The sequence below is a fragment of the Rattus norvegicus genome, chromosome 13 (genome assembly GCF_036323735.1).
Source record: "Rattus norvegicus strain BN/NHsdMcwi chromosome 13, GRCr8, whole genome shotgun sequence".
Taxonomy (NCBI): Eukaryota; Metazoa; Chordata; class Mammalia; order Rodentia; family Muridae; genus Rattus; species Rattus norvegicus.
This window is the reverse complement of record NC_086031.1, coordinates 73,265,898-73,290,851: the sequence shown is the minus strand read 5'-3', so window position 1 is coordinate 73,290,851 and position 24,954 is coordinate 73,265,898. Positions and strand designations below refer to the sequence as shown.

Here is a 24,954-nt window from a genome sequence, read left to right as displayed (position 1 = left end):
TTGAGGTGGCCACTTACACTAGGCAACTTAGACAAGGACAATACTAACACCTACCATTGCAGAAGAACAACCACAAGTTTAAATGGCATGAAGATTAATGTGGTTCATTGGACACTGGCCTTTGTCTTCTATTCTGATATTAAAATAATTGTACTTGAATAATGTAACAGGTTTTAGGAAATGGTTGGCAGCTGTGTTACATTTGTGATGGTGTTCCTAAGTGGGGATGGCAGAAATCTATAACTTGCCCCAACTGAAACTATTTAACATATTTCTGTGCATGCAAAGTTGAAAACTGAATGTGTCACTGTGATCACATCTTTAGCTTTTTCTGGCCCCAGCCCTGCTTCATATTTTTGTCCCCTCCATACCATATGACTGTAGTTCCTGATATCCTCCCACCCTTTTAATTATTCTTGCTTCTATTACTAGTTCTTTCTAGATTTTATTTTCTTTTTTCTTCACTTGAACCAACTCAACTAAACAATCCTTTCCAGTCATAAAGCCTTCCAGAAACTATCCCAGAAGCTTGGTCTTCAATGCTCAGGTGGAGAAAAGGGACTCTTCTCTTTCTACATTAGAGAATCTCTGCTGTAGTTCATGCATGGAATTGTACCTGACATTTTATTTTCCAGGTTCACCATGACTGAGCAGAATGTGTGCTCTTGGGTAGCAGAGATTAACACAATTCCTAGACTGAGGGAGTCATTCAAGACATAGTCATTAACTAATCAATAGGATATTTTGTCTCCTTCATTTTCAATGGTGTCTGAGTGACATACCCTTGATGTTCAAATTTGCAGAATGCATTGGTGAAGCTAATCCTTCCTGGTAAACAGGCTGTGAGCAAACCTTTGCGTTTCCATGGATCTAGTAACCAAGATGCTATTTTTCCATAAACAGGAGATGAAATGCAAAACAATGGAGTCTTCTTTGGTCTGTGATAGAGCCAAGGTGAAGCCCTTTAGGCCAAGTGACATGGAATGAAACTAACATTTATTGAGAACTCTTCAAAAAAAAAAAGAAAAAAGAAAAAAAAGAAAGGACGGAAGAAAGAAAAAAGAAAATAAGAAAAGCTACTTTTAAGAACTCCTCATTTATTCTCAAGATGGCCCTCTCAAGTGAGTACTTTGACCCCATTTTACCAACATAGCATGTAATACTATAAGGATATCAGTGACCTTCCAAAGATCAACTTTTTGTAGGACAGAGAGAGGTAGTTTTCAGGTGTGGATCCCAGCAACTTGCCAGCCCATGCTGACTGATGCATATGAAATTCTAAAACTTTCTTTCATCGGCAGAATCTACTGAACAACTTCAAAAACCAAATATAGACTAAGCTGTTAGAAAAAAAGAAAAAAACTGTGTCCTGAAATCTCATCTGTCCCTCATTCATGCAAATTTGTCAGGAATGACTTTTAAAACACCACCCAGTGGAAGCTGGGAGAGCATCTGGATTGCCTTCCCACATTGGGTACCCTAGAGACAGATGGGGATGCCCACTGCCCAGTTGAGGCCTCAGCTTTATACCTCACGGTCCTCTTGAAACCCAGATAGAAATTTCTGTCCAGAGGCAAACCCTATTTGCCAGTGTTGGACAGAATAAGCCTGTTGTCTCTCTAGCTTGGTGCAAAATGCAATGTGGGAAAATATAACAGCCCTTGATCTGGCGTCTCCACCCTTCCCCAGGCCAGATTTTTCTAGGACAAGAAGGTATTATTCTCAGAGACACAGGTACACATTTGAAGAGAAGGTCCTACACACACACACACACACACACACACACACACACACACACACACGAACGCACACACTGGCCTGCAGTAGTTCTTGGCATCAGAGTCCATGGAATGAATGGTTTTCCCACTGAGTCACTATAAGAATGTCTTTGGTGTGAAACTCAGCTTGGCTGAATCAGGACTGTCTTGTATTTAGTTTGGGATTGGTGGTTTTCAAAGTGGGATTCACCATATCTTTTCATAATCTGATTTCAATAGCTTTGGAGATACCTAAATTGAGGACCTACATATACCTGACAAAGGTCTATTATATTTTCAAAACTATATCTAATCTGGAAAGCTTTCTATGGAATAGCTTCCCTCAAGAAGACAACCATCTCACTCATAGGCAAATATCCAAGTTTAAAATAAAACTGAGATAAATTTATTGACAATTAGCTACTATAGTCATTCATTGTGATCAGTAGAATGAAGCTTTATAGCAATGTTTATCAACATGGCTGTAGATAAAATTTACCATGGTGTGTTTAGAAAGAATTCATTCCCTGAGCATAACTCCCAACACTTTTGAATAAACTGGTTTGTGCTGGATGCATTGATCCTAAGAAAGCCTGGGCATTATCACATAGGGCCAAAGATAAAAGATCACCTCTTGGACAAGTCTGAAAACTTAAAGGCAGGAAGCCTCTTTACCAAGCCTGTCAAAGTCATATTACAGTATCTGAAATCATGCTTTGAAATGATGGATGCTCAAGAGATTACAGATATGGAGACCTGGTCAGGCCCATGGAAATGTTCAATGTTTATATTAGGAGGAGAAGATGCAATCTTGCTGAATGACAAGAGTATGAGAAAATATTAGATATAGTGGATTGGCTCCTGTAGAAGGTAGATTTGACCACGAATAGAAAATTCCATAAGAGAAAAACAACTTATTTAACAGTTGAATATCAACACACAGTGGTGGAAGGATTTAATGCCAGAATTTAAACTCTATTTCACAGGTTAGAGGAAATATTCAGTGGCTTGGAATTGATCAGAATAAAATTATGAATTAGTACAACAGCAAATAAATAACCTATTTTCATCACTGACCAGATCAAATTTTTCCTGGAATAGCCATTGGTAATGGTTGACTTAGATGCCAGAGTGGTTTTAATTTAAAACTGCCCCAAAATAAGTGAAGCAAACCCATTGTATTCATTTGAGAATAGGGTTATTGTCATGATGGGGACCAAAATTGTTAATAACATATTGATTATCCCACTGGCTCCTGAGGCGGTGAAGTCATGGATTAAAGCACAGACCTGCTCCCTCTGTAGTTCATGGCTGTCATATCCAAGCAGCCAGCAAGCTTGAAAAAAATTAATAGTTGTAGAGATGGAACATATTTTCATACACAAATTCTGATCTAATAGATTTAACTAGAAGCTTTGGTCACTAGTGATAACTTAAAATTTGTAGAAAATGGAGGACTTATCTATGCTAATCAATACAATTTCTCCTGACTTCTCCTTACCTCATTTTTGTCACTCTCAATGATCTTGGAAGTTGAGCAATAAGAAAATAAGGAGGAAGTCATCCAAATGAAAACTCATTGTCAGAAATTTTAAGACCAAGGAATATTGTTGATTTCTCACAGAGCACAAACATTCAAAAGCAGGCTGTAGCCAATGTCATGAACTTGACGCAACCTGCCCTTGGAGAGACAGTCTGGAGACTGAAGGGAAAGGAAAGGCCATGTGCAGAAGTGATCATGAGAAAGAGAACTGTGGTTGAATCCATCCTATCTCATGAGGGCAAATGGCACAAGGTGCATGTGGTATTGGGCTCAAGGACACAGATGCAGGTGCCAAATCAATACCAAAAATATGTGTGATTGACAACAGGGGTAAAAGAAGGTAGCACTAAAGGGTCTTCAGGAAGCTGCATTACTGCAGTAACAAAGAAGCAAGCCGTACAGCTGTCCTCCATGGCTCACCATCTCTCCAGCAATGGCATGCAGGAATTGAGCTCATTCTTTGACAACCTCGAACATGTGAAGGTCGGGGCAGTTCCTCCAAAAGTGGGCTTGCTCATGGAAAAGTCCGTGCTGCTAGGTCAAGCACAGTCTCTGACTCTAAGTAGGTACAGGGTAACGTGTGTTAAATGAAGGACAAACGGACTACCAGAATGAACAATAAGATCTTAGATGGGAAATAAGCTTATGTTCCAGAAAAGGTCTGGTGTGAATTAAATTTTATGAAAATTCAATAGTTCATGGCTGGCACCCAAATCCCCCTTCGCTTGTGAGTCTTTCTAATATGTGCTATTTATTACCAGATATGCAGGTAGAAATTGGGAGGGACTAGAATCATCAAATTTGATCAGGAGGGTAATAGATAAAAGAAAATAATAATGAGGTAGAGTTTAGAATAGAGGGAGGCAGGGGTGGGAGAGATTAATTTTGAACAACTTAAGACTCTATGAAGAAGGTGCAAATTAGATGTAAAGTGGAGAGGCAGAAACTGACATTAATTGCCTGTTCTGTGCCAGATTTTGTGCTGGGGACTTTCCCTGTATTATCTCACATATCCTTCAAAATAATCCAGCCAGGCATGTAATATAGCCCCATTTAACAAATGGGGAAACTAAAGGATCTGAGAGTTTAAGCACTTTACTGAGGTTCCCTGAGCTGGCAAGGAGTGAAATCAGACTCAAACAGAATCTGTCTGACTTCCGAGCCCCCTATGCTGATGCTAGGTATGATTTGGGTCGAGTACATTTGTTCTAAGCAGGAAAACACATCCGAGCGTTCCCTGTGTTTACCACTCTGAGTGTTCTGTGGGAGTGGAGCTTACAGACGTACACAAGCACATCCCTGGACATGCACTTACCTGAATATTTTATCAGAGGGTTGCTCTCCCAAAACCAGATCAAAGCCTCGCTGAAATATTGTGTAAGGCCAAGGCCTAAAAGGAGAAATATCATGCAATTAAAGTCCACTCAACAAACACTCTCTTCAAGTCAGGCATCATGCTAGGTCCTAAAGACCCAAAAATGAGGAGCACATATTCTCTGATCTCACAAAGCTCGCTAACTTGAGCTCACATACAACCATGAAGCCAGGAAAGGGGCCAAAAAACAAGGTTAGTATAAAAACCACTGAACTGCCAAGAAAACAGAAATTGATAGACAAGGTATGGTTACTATACAGAGTAAGAGGGGACTCAGCCATAATTTACACTCTTTCTGTTGTAATTTCACAGAAATCTATACTTTCCCTACGTAAGATGGGGGAGGGGCATAATATCTTTAAAAAGTCCAATTCTTTGAAACTAGAATTCAAAACCTGCTCTACTATAAAGCCAGCCATTTGAGTAAGGGAGATCCTACTTCCTTGTTTGAGAAAGAATGGGTTAACAGCGGCCACTTTACAGACTCTCATGAAGATTAAGCAATTTTTTAGGTCAAGGGCCATAAGTCAGAGTCTTTTGTCTTTCTGGTCCCTACTCAAAAAGACATGAGGTTTCTTAGTGTTTGAGATATTCTAGATGTATCTGAACATTTTAATGTCAATCATATAAACAGACTCAATTGGTGCTTTTCAAGTTATTATCAACTCCGCCCTGCTAGCAACATCTGGATATTGGCAAACATTTTAGAAAGTAGAAAGATATCTCTTTAAACAATGCGTGTCCCTTCACTGGCTCAGCCAGGGAAGCCCCAAATGAGTCATTCATTCAAACAAGTTTTAGAAAGTCTAGAAGTTGCGCTGAGTACTGAGTGATTGTGTACACTGGTTGGACTTAGTCTTTCAATTATGGAGCATAATTATGGAATAGTCTTATAATTAGTCCAATTACTGAGAATTTATTTTGGCTTTCCCTTTGTTTCCTGGGGCCTACGAAAAGTCAGAAAATATGTTATTATTATTTGGTGCTAAGCCTAACATTAAGCATTAACTCTGTGGTTGCCAGTGCAAGACTTAACCCCTAGGAGATAGAATTGAGGGAAACGTAAAAAGGTTTCCTTGAATAACACACTTAGAGTTGAACAGCTGCACTGCCATTTAAAGGGTAGGATGACAGATACTGCAGTGCCCAAGGCTGTTCTGCACAACACAAAATGTCCCCGTGTCCTATAAGCTCTTAAATATCATATGGTCATTTGCGTAAGAGTTTAAAAAACTGTTTATACATCTGAGTCCTAATGTTAACTCCAATTACATATAAACGCAAAGTAGCTAGTAGCTTGTACAGTTTTAATACAAGATCCATCTCGGTTGGGTAGCTATTATGTTGATTGAGAAATTATACATTGCATAGGCACTGATTCATAAACACAACATATACTGGTTTCAGTTTATTTTGTCTTGTTATTTTTGAGACTGGGGTTAGTGCAGCCCAGGCTCGCCTCAACTCACTTTAAAGTTGAAGGTATCTTCAACATCTTGGTTCTCTTGCCTCTGCCTATGAAATGTTAGGAATACTGTGATATACCACTACACCAGATGTAGAGTAGAATAGCATTTCCTTATTAGTCCCCATTGCTCTCATTCTATTCACATATTTATCAGGCCTTACATGGTAAATTGTACCATGTACAAATGTCTGCAGTGCACTTTTTGTTCTGTAATAGAGTACTTTATGTTAAAAACAGTTCTTACGCCTCGATAAATCACCTTCCTACTTCTCACTTAATTACTGCTAAAGCATTCTATTTGCTTGTAGGGATTTTTATGTACAGCTTGTATTATTTATGAAATTACGGAAAATAAAAGAAAATTTTAAATGGTTGTTATAAGAAGGGGTATTGGGCTATGTCGAGTTGAGAATCACCAACTTAACCTAACCTGTTAAACTATTAAAGCCATGGGAAAGCCCATGTTTTGCAGCAAAAAGACATGGGGGCTATTAAGACTGTAAGGGAGGATATGGTACAAATGGTCTCATTTTTATACTTACTATTTATAAATACTTTCTTCCTAGGATTCAACTTAGAACTATCCAGGGCTTCAAAAGTATCTAGCATTGCAAAATAAACAGCCCTCACGTCAAAGAAACAGATGCCCCCTACCAGATGTTTCCATGTTTGTTCTGTTCATCAGTTTTGGGTGCAGAACTGTGTTTAAATCTGCTCATGTTTGGCTGAACAGTAAGTGAGGTCTCCTACATCGCTACAAAATATGAACTGATTCAACAACACATGACCCAGCCAATTCCCAAACTAGAACAATTAAAAATAAAGAAAAGAAACTTGCTGCTCCATTTTCCCCCTTTGGGGACAATATCATATTCACTTCCTATTGTTTAGTCATTTTTAAGTAACACACGTTTTGCCTCCAAGTCAGTTCTAGATTCAAAATTGGTACAGTGTAGAATCAGAGTAAATTCTTGCATGGACCCTATAATTTGTAGACATACACAGACACACACAGACACACAGACACACAGACACACACACACACACACACACACACACACAGACACACACACACACACACCCCCCTATCTTCAAGACACAGGCCAATCAACTTGGAAATACTTAAGCAGACATATGCATGTTTCTCAGTGAAAGTAGAAGGAAGTTCCAGCACTTGACTCACTCAAAAGCAAAAGCAACTCATTAAGGGAGGGCTCAGATCTGCAATGTAGAGTCCTCCACCTTTACCCCTACCCCTGCCTGTTCACATTTAGAGGCAAGGAAGCAGAATTTTTGAGACATAGGTTCTGAAGTGAGTCTGCCTGATTTAAATTCTAGGACACCAACAATCCCTACAGTGGCTCTGACAAGTTCTTTAACCATTCTGTATCTTTATGTCCTCATCTAGAAAGTATGGCCAATGATGGTAGCTGTGTCTGCCTGGTAAGGTAGTTCTGAGAAGGAACTAGTTCATGTAATTATATGCTCAGAACAGTGCCTGACGTATAATGAGTGTCATATCCATTATTAAATATGTTAAATTTACAAATTACTTGGATCATAAATAAATCCTATAATAAAGAGTTATTTCTCCACTTCTACAGCAGTGGTTCTCGACATGTAGGTTGTGACCACCCGCCTTGTGGTCTCATAGCAGATATTCTCTATATAAGATACTTATGATTCATAACAGTAGCTAAATTACAGTTGAGAAGTAGCAATGCAATAATTTTATGGTTGGAGGTTACAACAACATGAGGATCTATATTAAAGGGTCACTGCATTAGGAAGATTGAGAAACACTCCTATAGAGGAAGATGTTTCATGCCCCAAGGTACAATGCAGTGCCAGCACAGGCTATCTATATAACTCAGGTTGTAGATACATTTGAGTACAGGAAAGCCAAAGGCGCCACTCAAGGGCACTAACTATTCAGTATTGACACTAATCACCAAGAGACAGGGAAGAGAACATCTTAGAACTGTTTGAGAATTCAGGAAGTTGCAGATCACAACTAGCAGAGGAAGAAAAAGAAACATTTACTTTGCTCCCTGTTGATCAGGGATGGTCTGCCAAAGATGGTGATTATAACTTGATATATTTACCAAATATTTCTGGAGTTCTATTGTATGTTGACTGTGGTATTAGGCAACAAGACTTGGAATAAGAAGATTCTTGTCCTCCAAGGAATCTACAGTCTTTCTGAAGAAACACATAACATATCCATCTAGATGAATAGAAGAGAATGTTAGCAGGAAAGAGAGGTGGAGTTCTAGGAAACAGGCTCCGTCAGTACTGGCTGTAGATCAGCCATCCAGAGAAGAGAAGGCTGTGTGCTTGGCAAAGCCTGAAATGGAAGTGGGGAGCTTGGCTTACAGCACTGGGGAGGCTAGATCTTGATTTAGGAATAGCAGGAAGTAATGAGGAAGTAGATATAAAAGCACCAAAAATACTCTGAAGCTGAAGATCTGGGATCAACTCCAAAAGGAGAAGTTTCTGTTATTAGTACTCCTTGCATGAAGGCAAGAAAGAAAAATGCCCTGGCCCCAATGCAAGGAAGCCAATCTCAGCTCAGAGTAGTCCTACCTCTTGAGGTTAGAAGCCAGCTCTTTGGGATGTCAGAAATGCCCCTATCTCTTCTTTGCTGCCCATACCATGAACATTGTCTTCTCCACGTTGCTAAAGTACGTGGTTGAGTCTGCAGCAGCCACAGCTCAAGTCTCCGTAGGCCTAGATCTCAGACAGGAATGTCCTCTCCCTTATTAGCAAAGCTATAACTGGGGACTAACTGCTCACATCTACTAGATCTCTCGATCAGATTGTGGGCCAGGACGGAGGCATCTAAGCAGGATACACTTCACTTTGGTTCTTCAAGGTTAAAACTGGGAGATGCTAGGCATTCTTAACTGAATAAAAAATTTTCACCTCAGCTTCTACTAGTCTGATGACTCCAGCAAGACTGCCCATCAGTGCTGAGTGGAGTAGACTCTGCCAAGATTAGCTGTGTGGAGAGGGCACTGGATCATCATGGAAGCTGCAGGCAGTGTCAGGCCACATGTGGTACAGGGACCCTCCATAGAAGGTGCTCTCAGTCTCTTGTTTCCTCTTAGATACGTGGCCTCTACTATTCTCTGCGCTACCAGGCAATACTTCTGCAGAATCTGAACTCAGAAAATAGCTGGTTTTGTGTTTGTTTTCAAATTGAGTATGAAATTTCATCCTGATAAATCAAGGCCCAGAATCTTCCCCTCCCTTGTGGACAGCCTCAGCTAGTCTTCATGTAGGACTACCCATGGCAATTCAGCAGCTGCCTAAGAGCCATTGCTTCAGACAGAGGCAGAACATGAACCACTGTCGAGCCTACTCTAATGGTGACACAGTAGGTAGACTCATATACATGCAGCTACCAAGGCTGAAAACACTAGTAATCAGAATTGCTCTCTCATTTGCTCTTTTTGCTTTCCCTTTTCTGTTTATTATCAGGCAGTATGCACAGCATATTTAATCTTCTCCAAGCAGCCACAATTTTCTTAGCTTTAAGTTTCTGTTCACAACTTCTCTTTTTCCTAAGTCCTGGGGATTTTACCGTGAGTCCTAAGGATATGCTGAGCAACGTGAGTTAGCTGTGGCTTTGACTGGACGTTTGGTCTTATTTTTGATTACTTTGACACTTGCTTCACTGTGTAACTTTGATATAATTGAGTAAAAAGAAACCCTGTGTGATCAGCCTACTATGTGTTGGACTGAGAATTCTCTTCCACCAGACTTTCTGTGCAGAACCGGACTACTTGTGCCCCACATGAGGCTCCTTCATATGCTCAAGTGCTAACTTTGAATTTCCATTGAATAGGGCACTAGAAACAGAGAACAAAGCCTTTGGCCAGGATGTCAGGGGATGGACTTTATGCTGGAGGGCATCACAAGGGAACGGTGGCTCAATGTGTGTCTTTATCTAAAGTAATAAGGATTATAATGGTTAACAGGGCCCAAAGCTCATATGTGACACATTATACCCTCAGGGTCTACTTTTCAACCTAGAATCCTGCCTGCCTCAACATATATTACTCTTAATTTACACCATTAGGTAGTATTAATAGTGTTCCAACTAGTAAATAGTATATTTCTCACTGTTGTCATTTTATGTCGTGGATAACTAATACTATGTAGCATAGTGTATACTATTTAAGTTAGCTTAAAATTAAATGTTCACGAGATAGTATCCATTGTTCAATGTCTATTCATAGGTAAAAATTAATCACTAGTTTTTATGTGTAAGTAACATGGTTATAATTAACTAGCAAAGTGGATAGAAGTAGGTGTAGGATCTAGATCAAGCCATTTTACAACCAGGCTTCACCAATTGTGAACCATATGACTTTAGAAAATTCATACTTTCTATCATCAGGCCATTCTACTTACTTCTGGACCTTGCTACAGTCATTCTACAGTCACCACATCTTCTTCTCTCCAGCCCTCACTGTTTGGATCTTTGTCTCTGCCAAGGTCTCTATCACTTTTTTAAGTTGTTTCAGTATCTAATAAAGTGATCCTTCCAACATTTGTGCTGAATAGCATTATGTCAACTTGACAAAAGCTACAGAGAGGAAGCTTCAATTGAGAAAAATGCCTGCCTAAAATTGGGCTGCAGGCAAGCCTGTAGAAGATTTTCTTAATTAGTGATTGATGGAGGACTACCCAGCCTATTGGGAGTGAATCCATTCCTGGACTTGGTGGTCCTGAGTTCTACAAGAAAGCAGGATGAACAAGTCAGGAAAGCAAACCAGTAAGCAGCACTCTTCCATGGCCTCTGTATCAGCTCCTCCTCCAGCATCCAGCCCTGTTTGATTTCCTGTCTTGATTCTTGATCTGATGGAATATAATATGGAGGTCTGAGTCAAGTAAAGCCTTTCTTTCCCACGTTGCTTTTGGACATGGTGCTTCATCACAGCAATAGAAATCTTAAGCAGGACAACGATCAAGACCCTTCTCTAATGGTCTTGTCTTTCCCCTTCATTCACATCATCATGTCTTCTCTTGCCAATATCACAAACTCACTACTGGTTTTGAGTTCCAGAATCTCAATATCCAACCCTCATCCTTTGCCTTCTTGCCTCATTTCTGACACCCAACAATATCCTACTACCATGACATAGAAAGTCCATACATTCGCCATTTCCCTGATAGTCACTCAACTCATGTACTCCCTTTTCATAAATGAAGATTAAGTTCTGTCATTAGTTACCACAGCAATTCCCTTTCATGTTGCTCTCAGTTTCCACATCCTCGCACCGCTTCCACATCCGTTTCTGAAACACATCAACACTGGTTAAAGCCAACGACCATGTGGCTCCATTTCTGTGGCAGCTGGCGACCATACTGTTGATGTCATTGTAAATCCGTGTCTACCACTTTCAATATGCTCTGGGTACTCCCATTGATTATGTTACATTTCTTTTGTCCATTCATTCTCCTTTCCTTTAGACCACTATTTAATACCTTCTTTCTCCTTGAACTTCTGACACCTGCCCCTTTTTGCTCCAGCTAATGTCTTCTCTCTACACAATTGCGACAAAAAAGGCAATCAGATTCAAAGCTTCCTTCCTCACTCCCACCTATTGCCTGTTCCGTGACTATGGCTTGGCCTCCTGATGATAATGAGGCATGGAAAATTCATGTTCCGTCCACAAGGCTTACCAGCTCACCTTTGGCATCTTACAGACAATGAACTGTAAGGCAGAAGTGCTACATAGAACTTATAATCCAAACGCTCTTCAGATCTTATGATCCCAAGCAAAAAAAAAAAAAAAAAAAAAGAACACCGCAGAGCTTTACTTCACATATATCCTTGATATAGTTGAATGAAGTATGCATAAATAAATTTCAAATCATTAAGAATCTCGGGTTTAATTAATTCAACTTTTTGCAGTAGTTTTCATTCTATATTTTATGTGTGAACATGAATATGTTTTACATAAATTATCTTATTTAAAGATAAAGGAAAGAGCTACCACATCCCTGCCTGTGTGTGGCTCAGTTGTCCCCTCTATAATAGCACCTACATTATCAATTGCACACAGTGAAATGATCATTTTCAAAGATGTGTACCTACCTTCTTATAAGAATAGGATAAATCAATTTTAACTATTATCATTCGTATATTAATATGAATGATGGTTCCAATTGTTAAAATGAAATTTCTAATCTTTTTATTGTATGTATGGTGCATTCATGTGTGTGTGTGTGTGTGTGTGTGTGTGTGTGTGTGTGTGTGACCACAGGCATACAAGTGTCCCAACACTAATGTAGAGATAAGAGACGGCAACCTTAAGAGTTGGTCCTCACCCTCCACCTTGTTTGAGACAAAGTGCCTCTCCTTCACCTATGCACTGTTGGATATACAAAGATAGTTGGCCCAGAAGCTTCCAGAGAGATCCCTGTCTCTTAACTTCACTTCTCTCCATAGAAGCAATGGGATCACAGATACCCTGACTATACTTCAGGCTTTTGTGTGGGTTCTGGAGATCTGATCTCAGATCATCAAACTTGCACAACAAGCACTTTTGCTCACTAAGTCTCCCTTAAAACGGGGTTTTACTTGAGGGCATTTGAGAGATATATAAAATGATTTTGAACCTGCAACAGTGAAAGAAATGTGCTTTACCCTGTAGATTTGGGGATTCTAGGATACAACTTTGACTAACCCCAAAAACTACCAATAAACAAACAAACAAGCAAATACACACATATACAAACAAAATCCACACTTGGCTTCCTTTCTTGTCCAAAGGAGCAAGTTGGCAAATATAGGAAGTGAACTCAAACAACACAGAAGACATCACTACTTTGATTCCTAACACCTCGGGGGGAGCAATTCTACATCATAGGAGGTATGTGCAGAGTTCATGTGTCTCCAGATGGGGAAAGATGGTCTTGATTTGAAGTTCTACTGAATATTTTAGGATTCAGGATTATTTAAGGCAAAATGAGGGGGAAAAATCTTGAATGAGTCAGAAGAGGCTGGTAATAGTAACTGCTATTTATTGAACACTTACCATGTGCCAGGCGAGCACCACACTGAGACATCCATGTAAATCTCATAGCCACCTACAGAGACCTCAGCTGTGTAGCCATTATGCCCATGCTGCATAAGTAACCAGATTAGGTAAGGTTCAAGGTAAGGCACAGAGATGAGAGTTAGCATGTATCACATGGTACTTCCTGTTATGGCTTCTTCTGTTCTCACTGCCATGGGATGTGAACTATGGGAGAAAATATATAAATATAGCCTTGGGTCTAAATCCAGGACACTGGATATCCACTGGCTTGGCTTTCTATGTGGAGATCATTCATTGGAGACAAGTTATCTACAGTCCACAGGAAGCCTCCCCTTTTCACTGGCCTATGATTTTTTTAGGCCAAGTTCATATAATATTAAATTCACACACAATATTAAGTTCACTCTTTCTCTCTTTGTTTTGAAATATTCTGCCACTAAATATCTTTTCTTTCTATATCACTGGAAAGTGACACAGCAAGACATTTCCCAAACTTAGGGTGCATCAGACTTACCCCCTGTATGACTGGAATGATTCTAAATTTTGGGGGTTCTCTCATTGCATGCATCTAGGGTTGGACCAAATATAAATAGTTTTGAAAAGTGAAGCCTATGATACTGAAGCAAAACTTCAGAGAACTACTGACCTATCAGCCAAGCAAACCTTTAGAGACAAAACTGGTGTTTAATAAAATATGACTGCCATTAAAACAGAAATTGTAATGCATCCTAAGAACTCGATGAGACCCATTTATAAAATTATGAATGATATTGAGGAACAGAATATATTAATTCTTTATTGATCAACTATGCTATCCCCAATCTCATTGCTACAAGATGTGATGTAGATTTATTTTTATAAAACCTGTTTGTCATTTTGATATCTGTTGATCAACATTCCCATTAACGCAGTATGTCTTAGTCATGTCTATTGCTGTGAAGAGACACCAAGACCATGGCAACTCTTAATAAGAGAAGCATTTAACTGAGGCTTGCTTATAGTTTCAGAAGTCCATTAACAGCATGGTAGGAAGCATGGCAGCATGAAGGCAAACATGGAGCTAGAATATCTGAGAGTTCTACGTCCAGATCCACAGACAGGAGGAAAGAGAGAGACACTGGGCCTGGCCTGAGCATTTGACAACCTATAGTGAAACCCCAGTGACACACTTTCTCCAACAAAGTCACACCTTCTATTCTCTGTCAAATAGCTCAACTATCTAATGACCAAACATTTAAATGACTCTATAGGGTCCATTCTTATTTGACCACCATGTAACAGTATACAAGATTGAGGCTGTTTCACATGCATGTACACATCCACAAGTACAGATTCTAACAATGGATGTGCAGATGTGACACAAACCACATGCATAGTCCTGGAACTTATATTACTTATATTGCATAGCTGCAACATTTCTTGTGAGCTTCGGAGACCAGACGACTAGTGGGACATAGAACAGCTGTACTGTTCTCTCCGACGCTCCTGGCAAGTGCTGCAGAGAAGAAAGTACTAACACAGAGCATAGTCAGCTGAGAGCTGAGGAACTGCCACTAGGCTTGCAGTCATTCAGACAAGCTAGCCCTAAAAGGTCTCACTATAACTCCTGTGTTGTCTGGGGCTCTGGAGTCAGACAATCTCTATTCAAGTCCAATGTCTAGATTGAAGTACCTTGCCAACCACAGTTTGCGAGTCACACAAAATAGACACAAGATACTTAACCCTCCCTTTTTTTTTGTGCAAAGATGGTAATAGTCAAAACCCATTTCCTTGGGAACTGTAAGAAGATTAAATGAATGAATAAGTAGAATTTCAGGACAATAGCTAAAGTAGAGTTGTCAATTTCTGAATGAAAACTTGCTCCCACCTTTTTCTCTGTGGCTTCTACATCTAGAGGCTCGATGGGTTTGCACTTTCAGTTAATGCAACCAGGGTCTCAAGTTCAATTTTCTTGAAAGCTTGTTAGTCTCGCTTTCTCTACACAGCCTGATGTGTGTGCTGTGTGTCCCTGACATCCAACTTTAATCACAAACGAACAAGATAAAAACTTGGCAATGGATCTGCATAAATTCACCGCCATACAAGTAAAATGGTTCAACATCTATCCGTGGCCGAATGTGACCTCCTAGAACAAGGGAGGCCACAGATCTGGGGCTTCCAACTCCACCACAGATACACATTGAATTCTTGTGGGAAGTTAAGGAAGTAAATAATACTAACTCAAGAGAAGGGAGAAGAATGAGTGAACAGAATGTACAGGCGGAGGCACAGATCGCTGGGCTCCTATGATTCATAAAGTAAATAAGCCAGAGAGGAATAAAATATCCACCAAGGAACACAATTTATTTTCCAAAAAACTATTTTCCAAAAGCCCTCCCCTATCTACCAATTTATTTCAATTCAACATATATTTAGCAAGCTTGGCTTTTAATTGAACCTCTCATCCAGTTATTCATCTATTTATTTACTTGGAAATATTAATTAACCAATTGCCATGTTAAAAAACACTCTTTGCTAAACACTGTCAAGGGACATCGAAATGATTAATAGACATTCTTTGCCATCAAGGACTTCATTAATGTTCTAAATCATTCCCCAAGTATCTATTACACACCTCTGATGAGCAGCCACTGTGGAGAGCTCTGGGACACAGATAAAAGGCTGGGTCCTTGTCCTGGATCATGGTCCAATGGGATAAAGTTGACAAGTAAACAAACCATGGCATTTAGTTTGTCAATTCCAATGATTGAACAAGGAAAAGCCACGATTTATGGAATATTAACTAATAATCACTGAGCAAGTGTTTTCCATTTATTATACCAGCTCTCATTAAGAACCATGGAAAAGAGTTAATGTATCAGTCCCACTTGATAGATGGTGAAAGTGAGACTGAGGAAAGCTAACTAACATTCAACCAAAACCTTGCAGCTAATGTGACAGAGGCAGGGCTCTAGTCCCAAACCTTGGAAGCCGGAGCCCTTTCTGTAATGGTTGAGAATTCCCACCACCCCGTTTGGAAGAACAGAAGAGATCTGCAAACTGGTAGGGCTAACGAGGTGAGAACACCATCTGGATCGCTGGAACATATGAGCTACTCCCAGGGAAAAGGAAGCAAATGGGCTCGGAGCAAGGAAAGAGTATATCAAGTTTAAAGGTCTTGGAACAAACACTCAGGCAGGGATGGGGCAGTTTAGGTACACTTTGGAGAATGATCTGCATCTGGGAATTTGTGGTGCAGAGGGAAGAGAAGAGTTACTGCAGAAGAGACAGTGTAGACAGAGGCATGGAACAGATGGGCGTGAAGGGACACCAGAAGCAATTAAGGGCACAGTCATTTGTAATGTAAGGTGGAGGCCATTAGGCAGGTGTGTGTGTGTTGGGGGGGGGCATGAATCACAGAGGCATATGATCAGAAACTGATTCTCTTCTTTCGTGGCAAGTATGGAGTCATGATAGATTCTGAGCAGTGCAGTAGTAACATCAGGACTTTGCCTCTGGGAAAGGAGGACGCACGGATTAAAGTAACTCTGAGATAAAATAATGGCTGGCATTTTCCAAGATGAAAACGATGCATGAATTTGGTGGTAGATGTGACTCTTAAAGAGACATTGCCTCCTAAGGCATAGTCTCTCTGTGACTGCTCAAAGCAGTAGTTGTGGAACAGGGATACTTTAAGGTGCCCTTTGGGTTCAGAGGCAAAAGGACCAAGACAAGAATTCTGCCATGAATTAAGCCAGTAGTTACAGAGGATGGTCTTGTGTGTGGCTACAGATGTGGAGAGGCAGGGCAACTAGATAATCAGGGGAAACAGGGACCAGAAGAAAGACAAGAATAGAGGTGGAGTCTCCGTAAGAGAGTTGGTCATTGTCACAACACAATATAGTGACTAGTCACTCTATGCTTCCAACTTGCAGACAAGTTCACTGAAGCTGAGAAAGACTAAAATTGCAAAGTAATTCATGGAGACAAACAGTGAGAAAAGATCTTTACTTGTTTATTCATTCAACAAATACATATTCAACAGCTACTATTGTCTCTGTGTGCCTATGAATGAAAATATGAAAGGGTAAGGGCAGGAGGGTATTGTTTAGTAAACCTTTCTAGTGGCTGAGGGTGGTACTTGAAAGGGCCATGGTGAACCAAGAAGAGCCTTGGGGAAGGTAAAGACTAAGCTGTGGGCTGGGAGACTACAGAACTTCCCTTCTTTAAATCCATACCCAGGCTGCATAGGCTCCTGCATGATGTCACCCTGCCCACTGGCCAACCATACCTCTCAAGTGTACCTTATACCGTGGTAGCTGACAGTTCCTAGAGGGATTCATGCGGTCCTTCTCTAACACCTTCCAGGAGTGGAAAGATACTGTTATTCCTCCTGGCCTGCCTGGTATTTCTCACCACTGAGTGTCAGCTCAGAAGTCCTGGCTCCTGAAACTCTGAGTCAGTCACCTCCTCCCTATGTCCTTCCTTTCTATGCACCTCACTGAACTTTACACTGTAAATCCTCGTGTTTGTTAGCTTGTTTGCACTAGTGATTCCACTGTATTCTTACAGTGGTGTCAGTGGTATAGCAGGTAACATGATGTCTATCCACCATCTGTAGTACACAGTCAAAGCCCTTGGAGTGGCTGAGGAGAGAATATAGAAAGAAAAACTGCAATTAATTGAGTGATTATAAATTAAGTGTGGTATTAGAGCATTTTTAATTGAATTTGGGATGGAACAAAAAGGGGGCTTAGAGTGAACACAGACAGCTCATTTCTGTGGGCTCTGCCTTAGCTCTAGGAGGTTCTAGAGCAGAGAAGCAGGAAGAAAGCCACTCCAGACTGGGCAGACAGAGAGAGCAGGCAATAAAGAAAACAAAGATTTGGGAGTGACTGTAAATCTACTTTAGGAGTGGCTTTTCACATAGTCTAGGTTGGGTGAAGGAACAATGGGGTGAGAAAAGGGAAAATGGGCCTGGTGGACATTAAGAAAGAAGTCTGAGTATGGAGTTGGGAGAGGGTAGAGTGGAGCAAACAGACTCTGGGGCGAGGGTGGCATGCAGAACTCCAGGCTTTCAGAGTGGAAAGGTGTGCTATATTTGAAGTTTGGATACCCAGTAGAGCCCAGAATATGAACTCACTTGGAAATAACCTGGAACTCACTTGGATGTGAATGCATAAGATATGGTCAGATTGGTGTAAAAGTGAGCCCAGTCCCATACAAGAGCTTGATACTCTAAGGACATGGACATACACAGGGAGATGGCCAGTCATGTAAAGATGAAGGCAAGGACTAAAACAAAGAAGCCTCTTAAGGCCAAAGAGTGTCTGGGACCCTAAAAGCTAGAAGAGGCAGGAACGACCCTTTTGCCACCACCCTCACCTTGGAATTCTAGCCTCCAAACTTTGATAGAAAACACTTCTGTTGTTTCATGCTACTCTGTCTGTGACACTTGGTCACAGAATTCCGAGAGACCCAGAGAATTCACATGCACAGTGAAGTGTGCTCTCTGATGTTATAACTACAAAGAAGGAAATCATCTGTAGGGAACAGGACCACAGAATATTTTGCAGAGGAGTCATAAGGAATCCAAATTTGATTTGATTCCAATAGAAAGGAAAATTTCTATTGGTTTGTCTACAGTGTGGTGGAGAAATATAAGACAGACAGGGAGAAAGCTTTACAGGTAGCTACAGAGATTTAACACAGCAGGTGTTGCTGTTCGTCAAACATCCAGGATGTGTGGACACTTCAAGGCGTGTGGCTAGAGCTAAGAATCAGAGCAGAAGGCTTGTGGTTCAAGCATAGGGAGTTAGATTTTTCTGGAGAAAAAGTAGTGGAGAACTAGTGGTTTTAAAATAGTGGCAGGAGGGAGGATAGCTGAGAAGTGGAGAGAGGGGACTCAAGGGTGTCTGAGGGAAGGAGCAGGGATGAAGGAGAAGGACCGTTCCATTCAGCTTGACTTTGAGGAAGTAGAATCTATGGGGGTGGTGAAGAATTATACTGGAGAAAGGGGGAGAGAAAGAGCCTAGGTAGTCAGGTTTCTGGTCGGAGCGATAGTGGCTTTGTTTACTGTTCTGGGGGATTCAAAGGAGCAACATGTTTGAATTAAGAGTTCAGGTTCTGCTCTGTGGAGTTTGGATTGTTCTTAAGATGGGTAGAGATGAGCTAGTGAGAAGCATAAAATGACAATCTGGACTTTCATTGTGGTAAATCAAAAGGGTCTTAAATTATCATGAAATTAAGAGGAGATGATGATGATGGCGGCGGCGGCGGTGGTGGACAACAAAGGAATGGCTGGAAAGGTCGGGTGAGCAGAACAGTGGAAATGAAAGAGTCTGAGGAAGCACTAAAAGGCCAGTTAAGAACCTCTACATTGGGGGCTGGGGATTTAGCTCAGTGGTAGAGCGCTTACCTAGGAAGCGCAAGGCCCTGGGTTCGGTCCCCAGCTCCGAAAAAAAGAACCAAAAAAAAAAAAAAAAGAACCTCTACATTGGCCACACCTTGAGGCTTAGTGATGGGATAAATTGAAGAGCCCTCTGTGCCTTATACTGGACTTGGGATGAACTGACACCTGTACAAAGGGGTAGGAAGAAGACAGACAGCAAGATTTCAAAAGCATGGCTTTACTAATGACACTCATTGTCGAGGTAATGAGGCCCTGTGCAGTAATGGTCAGAGAAAGCGAGATGAAGCCTTCAATTCGGTGACTGCTTCTTGGCAAGCCTCAAGTAAAGCAGTAGATTTCAAACTTCAGCATACATCCAGATCACCCGGAGTGCTGATTAGATTGTAAATCTGTGGCTCCCACTTCAGAACATCTGAGTCAGTAGGTCTGAAATGGGCTGAAGAACTTAGATTTCTAGAAAGTTTGAGGTGCTGATGATCCTGCTGGCATGGGAAGGTATTTTTTGAGGACCATGGTAATAGTTATTTTAACAACAAATCGCTGGCTACCTGAACTACCTGGGGATCTTAGAATACCCAGAACGTCTGGCTGAATGTGCCTAGAAGAGGCATAGACATGGGCTTATTTTCATTTCTCCAAGATTTGAAGGTAAGTTTGAGAATAGTCAGACAACTTCAAGTGTGGAACCTGGGTACACAAGGAGAGGTGAGCCCTGGGCTATAAGGAATTCATGGCCCATGGAGTAAATATATGCCCATAGTTATGCATCATGGATGAATGTACTGGGGAGGGTGCAGTGTGGAGTGAGGGGAAGGAAATAGAAAGAGATGGAAATTCAGATGCTGCTGAGGGGGGATTCCCCAGAGGGACTAGAAAACAGGATTGGCTTGCCCAGGGTTTCTAACAGGGAGGAAGACGGTGTTGATAATGCGCAGGTGAGCGACTTCTACTGATAAAACAGGGGAGGGCATCCCCCTTAAGGGAATAGCTTCAAATGAGTAACATGTGGTTAGGTTGGCTAAGGTATAGGGATCCACAGGACAGATGTATTAGGGTCTTGGAAGACCAAAGCCTAGGGTACGGAGGCGGGGCAGTCTGGCAGGGAGCAGGGCAGTGAGCAGCATACCCAAGCTCAGGATTCAGCTCACCCCTGGAGGGAGTCCTGGAGAGCCCTGGGGACTCCCTGCTTTATACCTCCACCATTCCCACTGGATTCCCTTCTCCGTCTCACGCTGGAGATTTTCTCCTAAAGATCACAGTTGCTAACATCTTGTTATTTTTCGTGTAAAAGGCAGCTAAGAAAAACAGAATTCCGTGCCTGGGTCTTGTTGGACTTGCAGCAGATTTCAATCCCTTTTACTTATTTATGGGCCTGTTTTCCCCAAATGCTCCCTTTCCCCTGGTATATTTGTAAACACATTTTTATTCCACTTAATCCTTTCAGCAGCATTAACTCGTTCTGCACTCACCGCTGTTATCTTTCCTTTGAAGAATGCTCACAGACATAGTTAAAGCTCACACACAATTTGTTGTTCTCTTCTACAACTTTGCCTTGGTTGGGGCTTTAAGGATGTTTCTTCCTTGATACCATTTCTTTTTCTGAAGGCAACATGCTCATCAGCTCAAAATTTGTTTTCTGCTCTTCACAACAGTGTCCCAGTACAGTGCACAGCTGCTTTCTCTCTCCAAAACCTAGAAAGTATTTGCTCTGACCTTGGACTTGGGCACAGGGGTGGGCAGCTTCAGGCCTCTGGACTAACAAAAGGTTTCAGATTCCCATGGCTGTCCCTCATGCAGTTCCCACCAGTCTCAATTTCACTCACACAATGACAGCAGCAGGGACTGCCAGCGTTGGATTGTGGTGCTGTAGAATGTTCTGGCTGGAGCCTAATCCGTTCTGTCAAGCTGACTGACTGTGAGGGGAGACTTCAGGAAGTCCAGCAATTGTAGGAGCCCAGCCAGAGGCAAGACAGAAACAGACAGCAGCAGGGCCTGTCCTAACGCTTCAGGGACACTGTGAGTGCTTTGCCTTTTCTTAGGTTTTCTTTAGCATTATCTGACACAGGGGCTTGTTCTCCCTCCACACCGCTGGTGCAGTAGCCAGGAACAAAAAAGCAGAGGCTGTAATTGTTCAGAATAGACAGTAACAAAAATGGAACCGTTTGAAAATACTAGTCTGCAGTGTTTGGCTTTTGATTTTTTTTTTCTTGCTCTCCAATTTAAGTGATGGGGAATGGTACTTATTACTCTGGAGTTAAGGAGATGGAGAAACTTTGCCTTGATTAGAACTACCAGAAAGGAAAGTCATTGCTTTATAAGGTGGCCAGGGTGCCATCACACTGAAAAATTTCAGAGATTGGACTCTTTGGAGGAATATTGACATGATGATTGTCTCAAAGGACAGGCTGGAATTCTTTGTGAGATCATAAAATGCTAAGGTTTAGACTCCTGCCGGGCATGTCCAACCCATAGCCAGTGGGCCGCATGGCTAAGGGCAGTTACAGATACTACCTGACACAAAATCAGAATCTTATTTAACATAATGCGAGACTTTCTGTGATCTTCCCTGGAGTCTGAATGTGTGGTTTTCAAGTGTGAGATTTATAGACGACAATGTCGTGCCACACAGTCACAAGGCTGGACATATCTCATATTTCTCAGGACAAGCCCACTGCCACATGCAATTACAGTTTCATTCTCAAGTGCCAACGGATGGGACACTTACTGCCTCCCAGTGCAAAGCATTCTATTTTGAGATGGTGTTATGGTGTTGAGAATTCTTTCTTTCTTTCTTTTATTTGAGACAGTGCTGGGATTACAAGTGTGCGTCACTATGCCTGGCTTGCTTTAAAACATTTTAACTGGAATATGTTCCATTCTCGTGTGCTTCAGCCTTTTTCTGGGGCAAAGCAGAAAACCTCATTTTGTCAATACATTGGTTTGAATATATTTCTTTTATTTCTTTTTTTTTTGTCTGAAAAAAAATCTCCAAGTACTTTTCTGTAACTAACCAAGTCTGGTAACTCTTCCCCATGTCTTTTCTTCCTAGACTGTCACTGACTCCCTAGACTTCGTAGATCATGAAGTCTATGAGGATTACACCGGATTACCTCAGTGAGATTGATACAAGAGTCCATGTCACCTCCTCCTCCCTTTCCTGGATACATAGATCCTTTTGAGCTTGCATAGCATGATTTTAGCTGAAATTAGGTGAGGCTCACATTTCTCTAAAGTTGGTCACTTGGGCCAAATAGCGATGAGACCATCCACATCCTTTTCTTTTTTTTCAGACTTAATTCATTTATTTTTCTTGTATAAAAACCCTTATGTGGTAGCCACAGCTGGAGCCTGGGTCCTCTGAACAGAGACTCTGGTGTGGGTTTTCATAAGATCATCAGTGAATTCCTGATAAGGAGACTTGGTGAACACACTCTCTTTCCAGAGGTCAGGGGTCAGGTAGCTATAGGTCTTGGAGATAGCGTCAAAGGTGGCCTTGGCAAAGTTGCCCACGGTGGCAGTACAGCCCCTGGCTGAAGTGTAGCAGTCATCTATACTGGCCATCAACAGTAGCTTCTTGGGCACAGAAGCAGAGACAATGCCAGTGCCTCTGGGGGTGGGGATGAGGCGCACCAGCACAGAGCCACAGTGGCCTGTCACCTTGTATGGTACAGTGGACCACCCACATTCTTACCAGTGCATTTGGTTCACTTAGTCCGGGATTCCACACAAACATTTCCTCAGCCACCAGGCACTCAGTATTGTCAGAAGGGGCACATGATCATGGTGACTGTGGATTGAATATGACCAAGCCATCTCTGTGGCCACTGGCAAGAAGGGTGGTGGTGTTTAGCCTAATGCTGTCCTGCTTCTCAGAGAAGTTCAAATCAATGACTAGTCAATGGGAGGCAAAGCCCCAATGTCTGATTCCATTTAAAACAATTCTAAAGACTCATCCCAGCTCCAAGCTCCCCCGAGATACCAGTTATGGCCTCATCTCTTTCTGCATATTTGAGCATCTTTCAATGCCCAATCTGTGCCTCCTGTCCTTTACAGAGCATGCTCCTGAACTCTTCCCAGTAACTGCCCCTGTGCAGGTCTATCCCTGATGGCTTACTCACCCCCTTTATCCAAAGCTCTCTCACCCATCCTCATACCCTGCTTTTACAGAATATGAAGAAACAACTTGCTGCCTCTTGTAAGTATTCAACTTCTACTTCAAACCCAGTGAACTTTTTCTGCAAACACCTGTCCATCCTAGGGGAGACTTGCCTGTTCTGATTATATCAAAGGAACTCTTTCATGTTCCCCTCTCTCAGGCCAAACAAGCTCTAGATAGCATGCACAGTCCGGCTGTTCCAGGGCAAGAAAACACCAAGGATGAGCAGATCAATCTCCATTTACCTGCACCAGCTCACTGTGTGTCTCCGCCCTCTTTGCTCTTTCCCCACTGCTAGTCTACTCCCCTCAGCACTGCTACGACCTGAGCCGTGCTACCCACTGACAGCTCTGCTGTGTGCCTCTTCCCACGCCCACCCAAGTTTCCCATGATCTCAGTCCTCAAGGCCACTGCAACTTTGAGTTCCTTCTCTTTGTCTCCTGTTCTTGTCACTCACGGGGCCTTTTAAGAAGAAGTCAGGCTGATCAAACAAGAACTCTGGGCTAGAATGAATGCATCAAGAGGCCTGAACAATTGGATTGTGCTTGCATTAGCCACCTCTGTGGCTTGTTGCCAAAAGGGGGTGCCTTGGTACCTCAGACACTAGCCCAAAGCCAAAGCAACAGGTGTGTAGTCACATCTTCTTCCTGTGTCCAGAACTGAAACCCTTCTACTTGGACCTTTATTCTGCCCTCCTGGCCCCATTAGCCCTACTAGATCCCTGCTCTGCATGAAACAGACAAATCTACTTTCAAACCATAATCTCTAGTCCTAGCCATTTTGTTGTTACACTCTCTTCTGTCTAGGTTATTTTGTTAATGGAAGAAATGTGGTCTTTTCCTGCTGCAGGGGTGACCTACCACCCCAAATGTTCATATGACCACCCATATAAATTCAGAGAAAGCCCAAGGACAAGTCTATTGAGGTCAGTGCCCCTGAAGCTGATTCTCAAACTCACTTTCTTGCTCCTCAAAAAAGTGTCACCCTTTAAGGATGTCTTCCAGATTTTCCACATTCATTGTCTACTTAATTCTCTTCATAACACGTGCACTTCCTAGGCACAGAGTAACCAGGAAGAAGCTAGAACTGGTGTTAGGTCCAGATAAAAGATTAAGCTGGCTCCGCACCAGCAAAGAGTTCTAATCAGTCCATGGTAGAGAAGGGCATTACTTTAAAGTGACTGCTTTAAATTTTTGTAAAGCAATGAAT

The 24,954-nt window shown here is 41.7% G+C and overlaps 1 protein-coding gene and 1 long non-coding RNA gene across 6 annotated transcripts in view; one reads left to right on the top strand and one right to left on the bottom strand.

Moving 5' to 3' along the window:
* The window catches only part of Astn1 (astrotactin 1), a 318,149-nt gene that overhangs the window by 98,051 nt on the left and 195,144 nt on the right, over window positions 1-24,954 (bottom strand). For 3 of the 5 annotated variants that reach the window (XM_039090767.2, NM_001170603.2, XM_039090770.2), the window contains exon 9: window positions 4,616-4,690. The exons of the other annotated variants lie outside the window; for them this stretch is intronic. In XM_039090767.2, the coding sequence (XP_038946695.1) occupies window positions 4,616-4,690 (75 nt within the window). The remainder of the gene's footprint in view (window positions 1-4,615; window positions 4,691-24,954) is intronic. 5 annotated transcript variants of the gene reach the window in all.
* Window positions 908-24,954, top strand: part of LOC134481520 (uncharacterized) — a 30,663-nt gene continuing 6,616 nt past the window's right edge. Inside the window, exon 1 of the long non-coding RNA XR_010057079.1 lies at window positions 908-1,121. This is a non-coding gene — a long non-coding RNA (uncharacterized LOC134481520). The remainder of the gene's footprint in view (window positions 1,122-24,954) is intronic.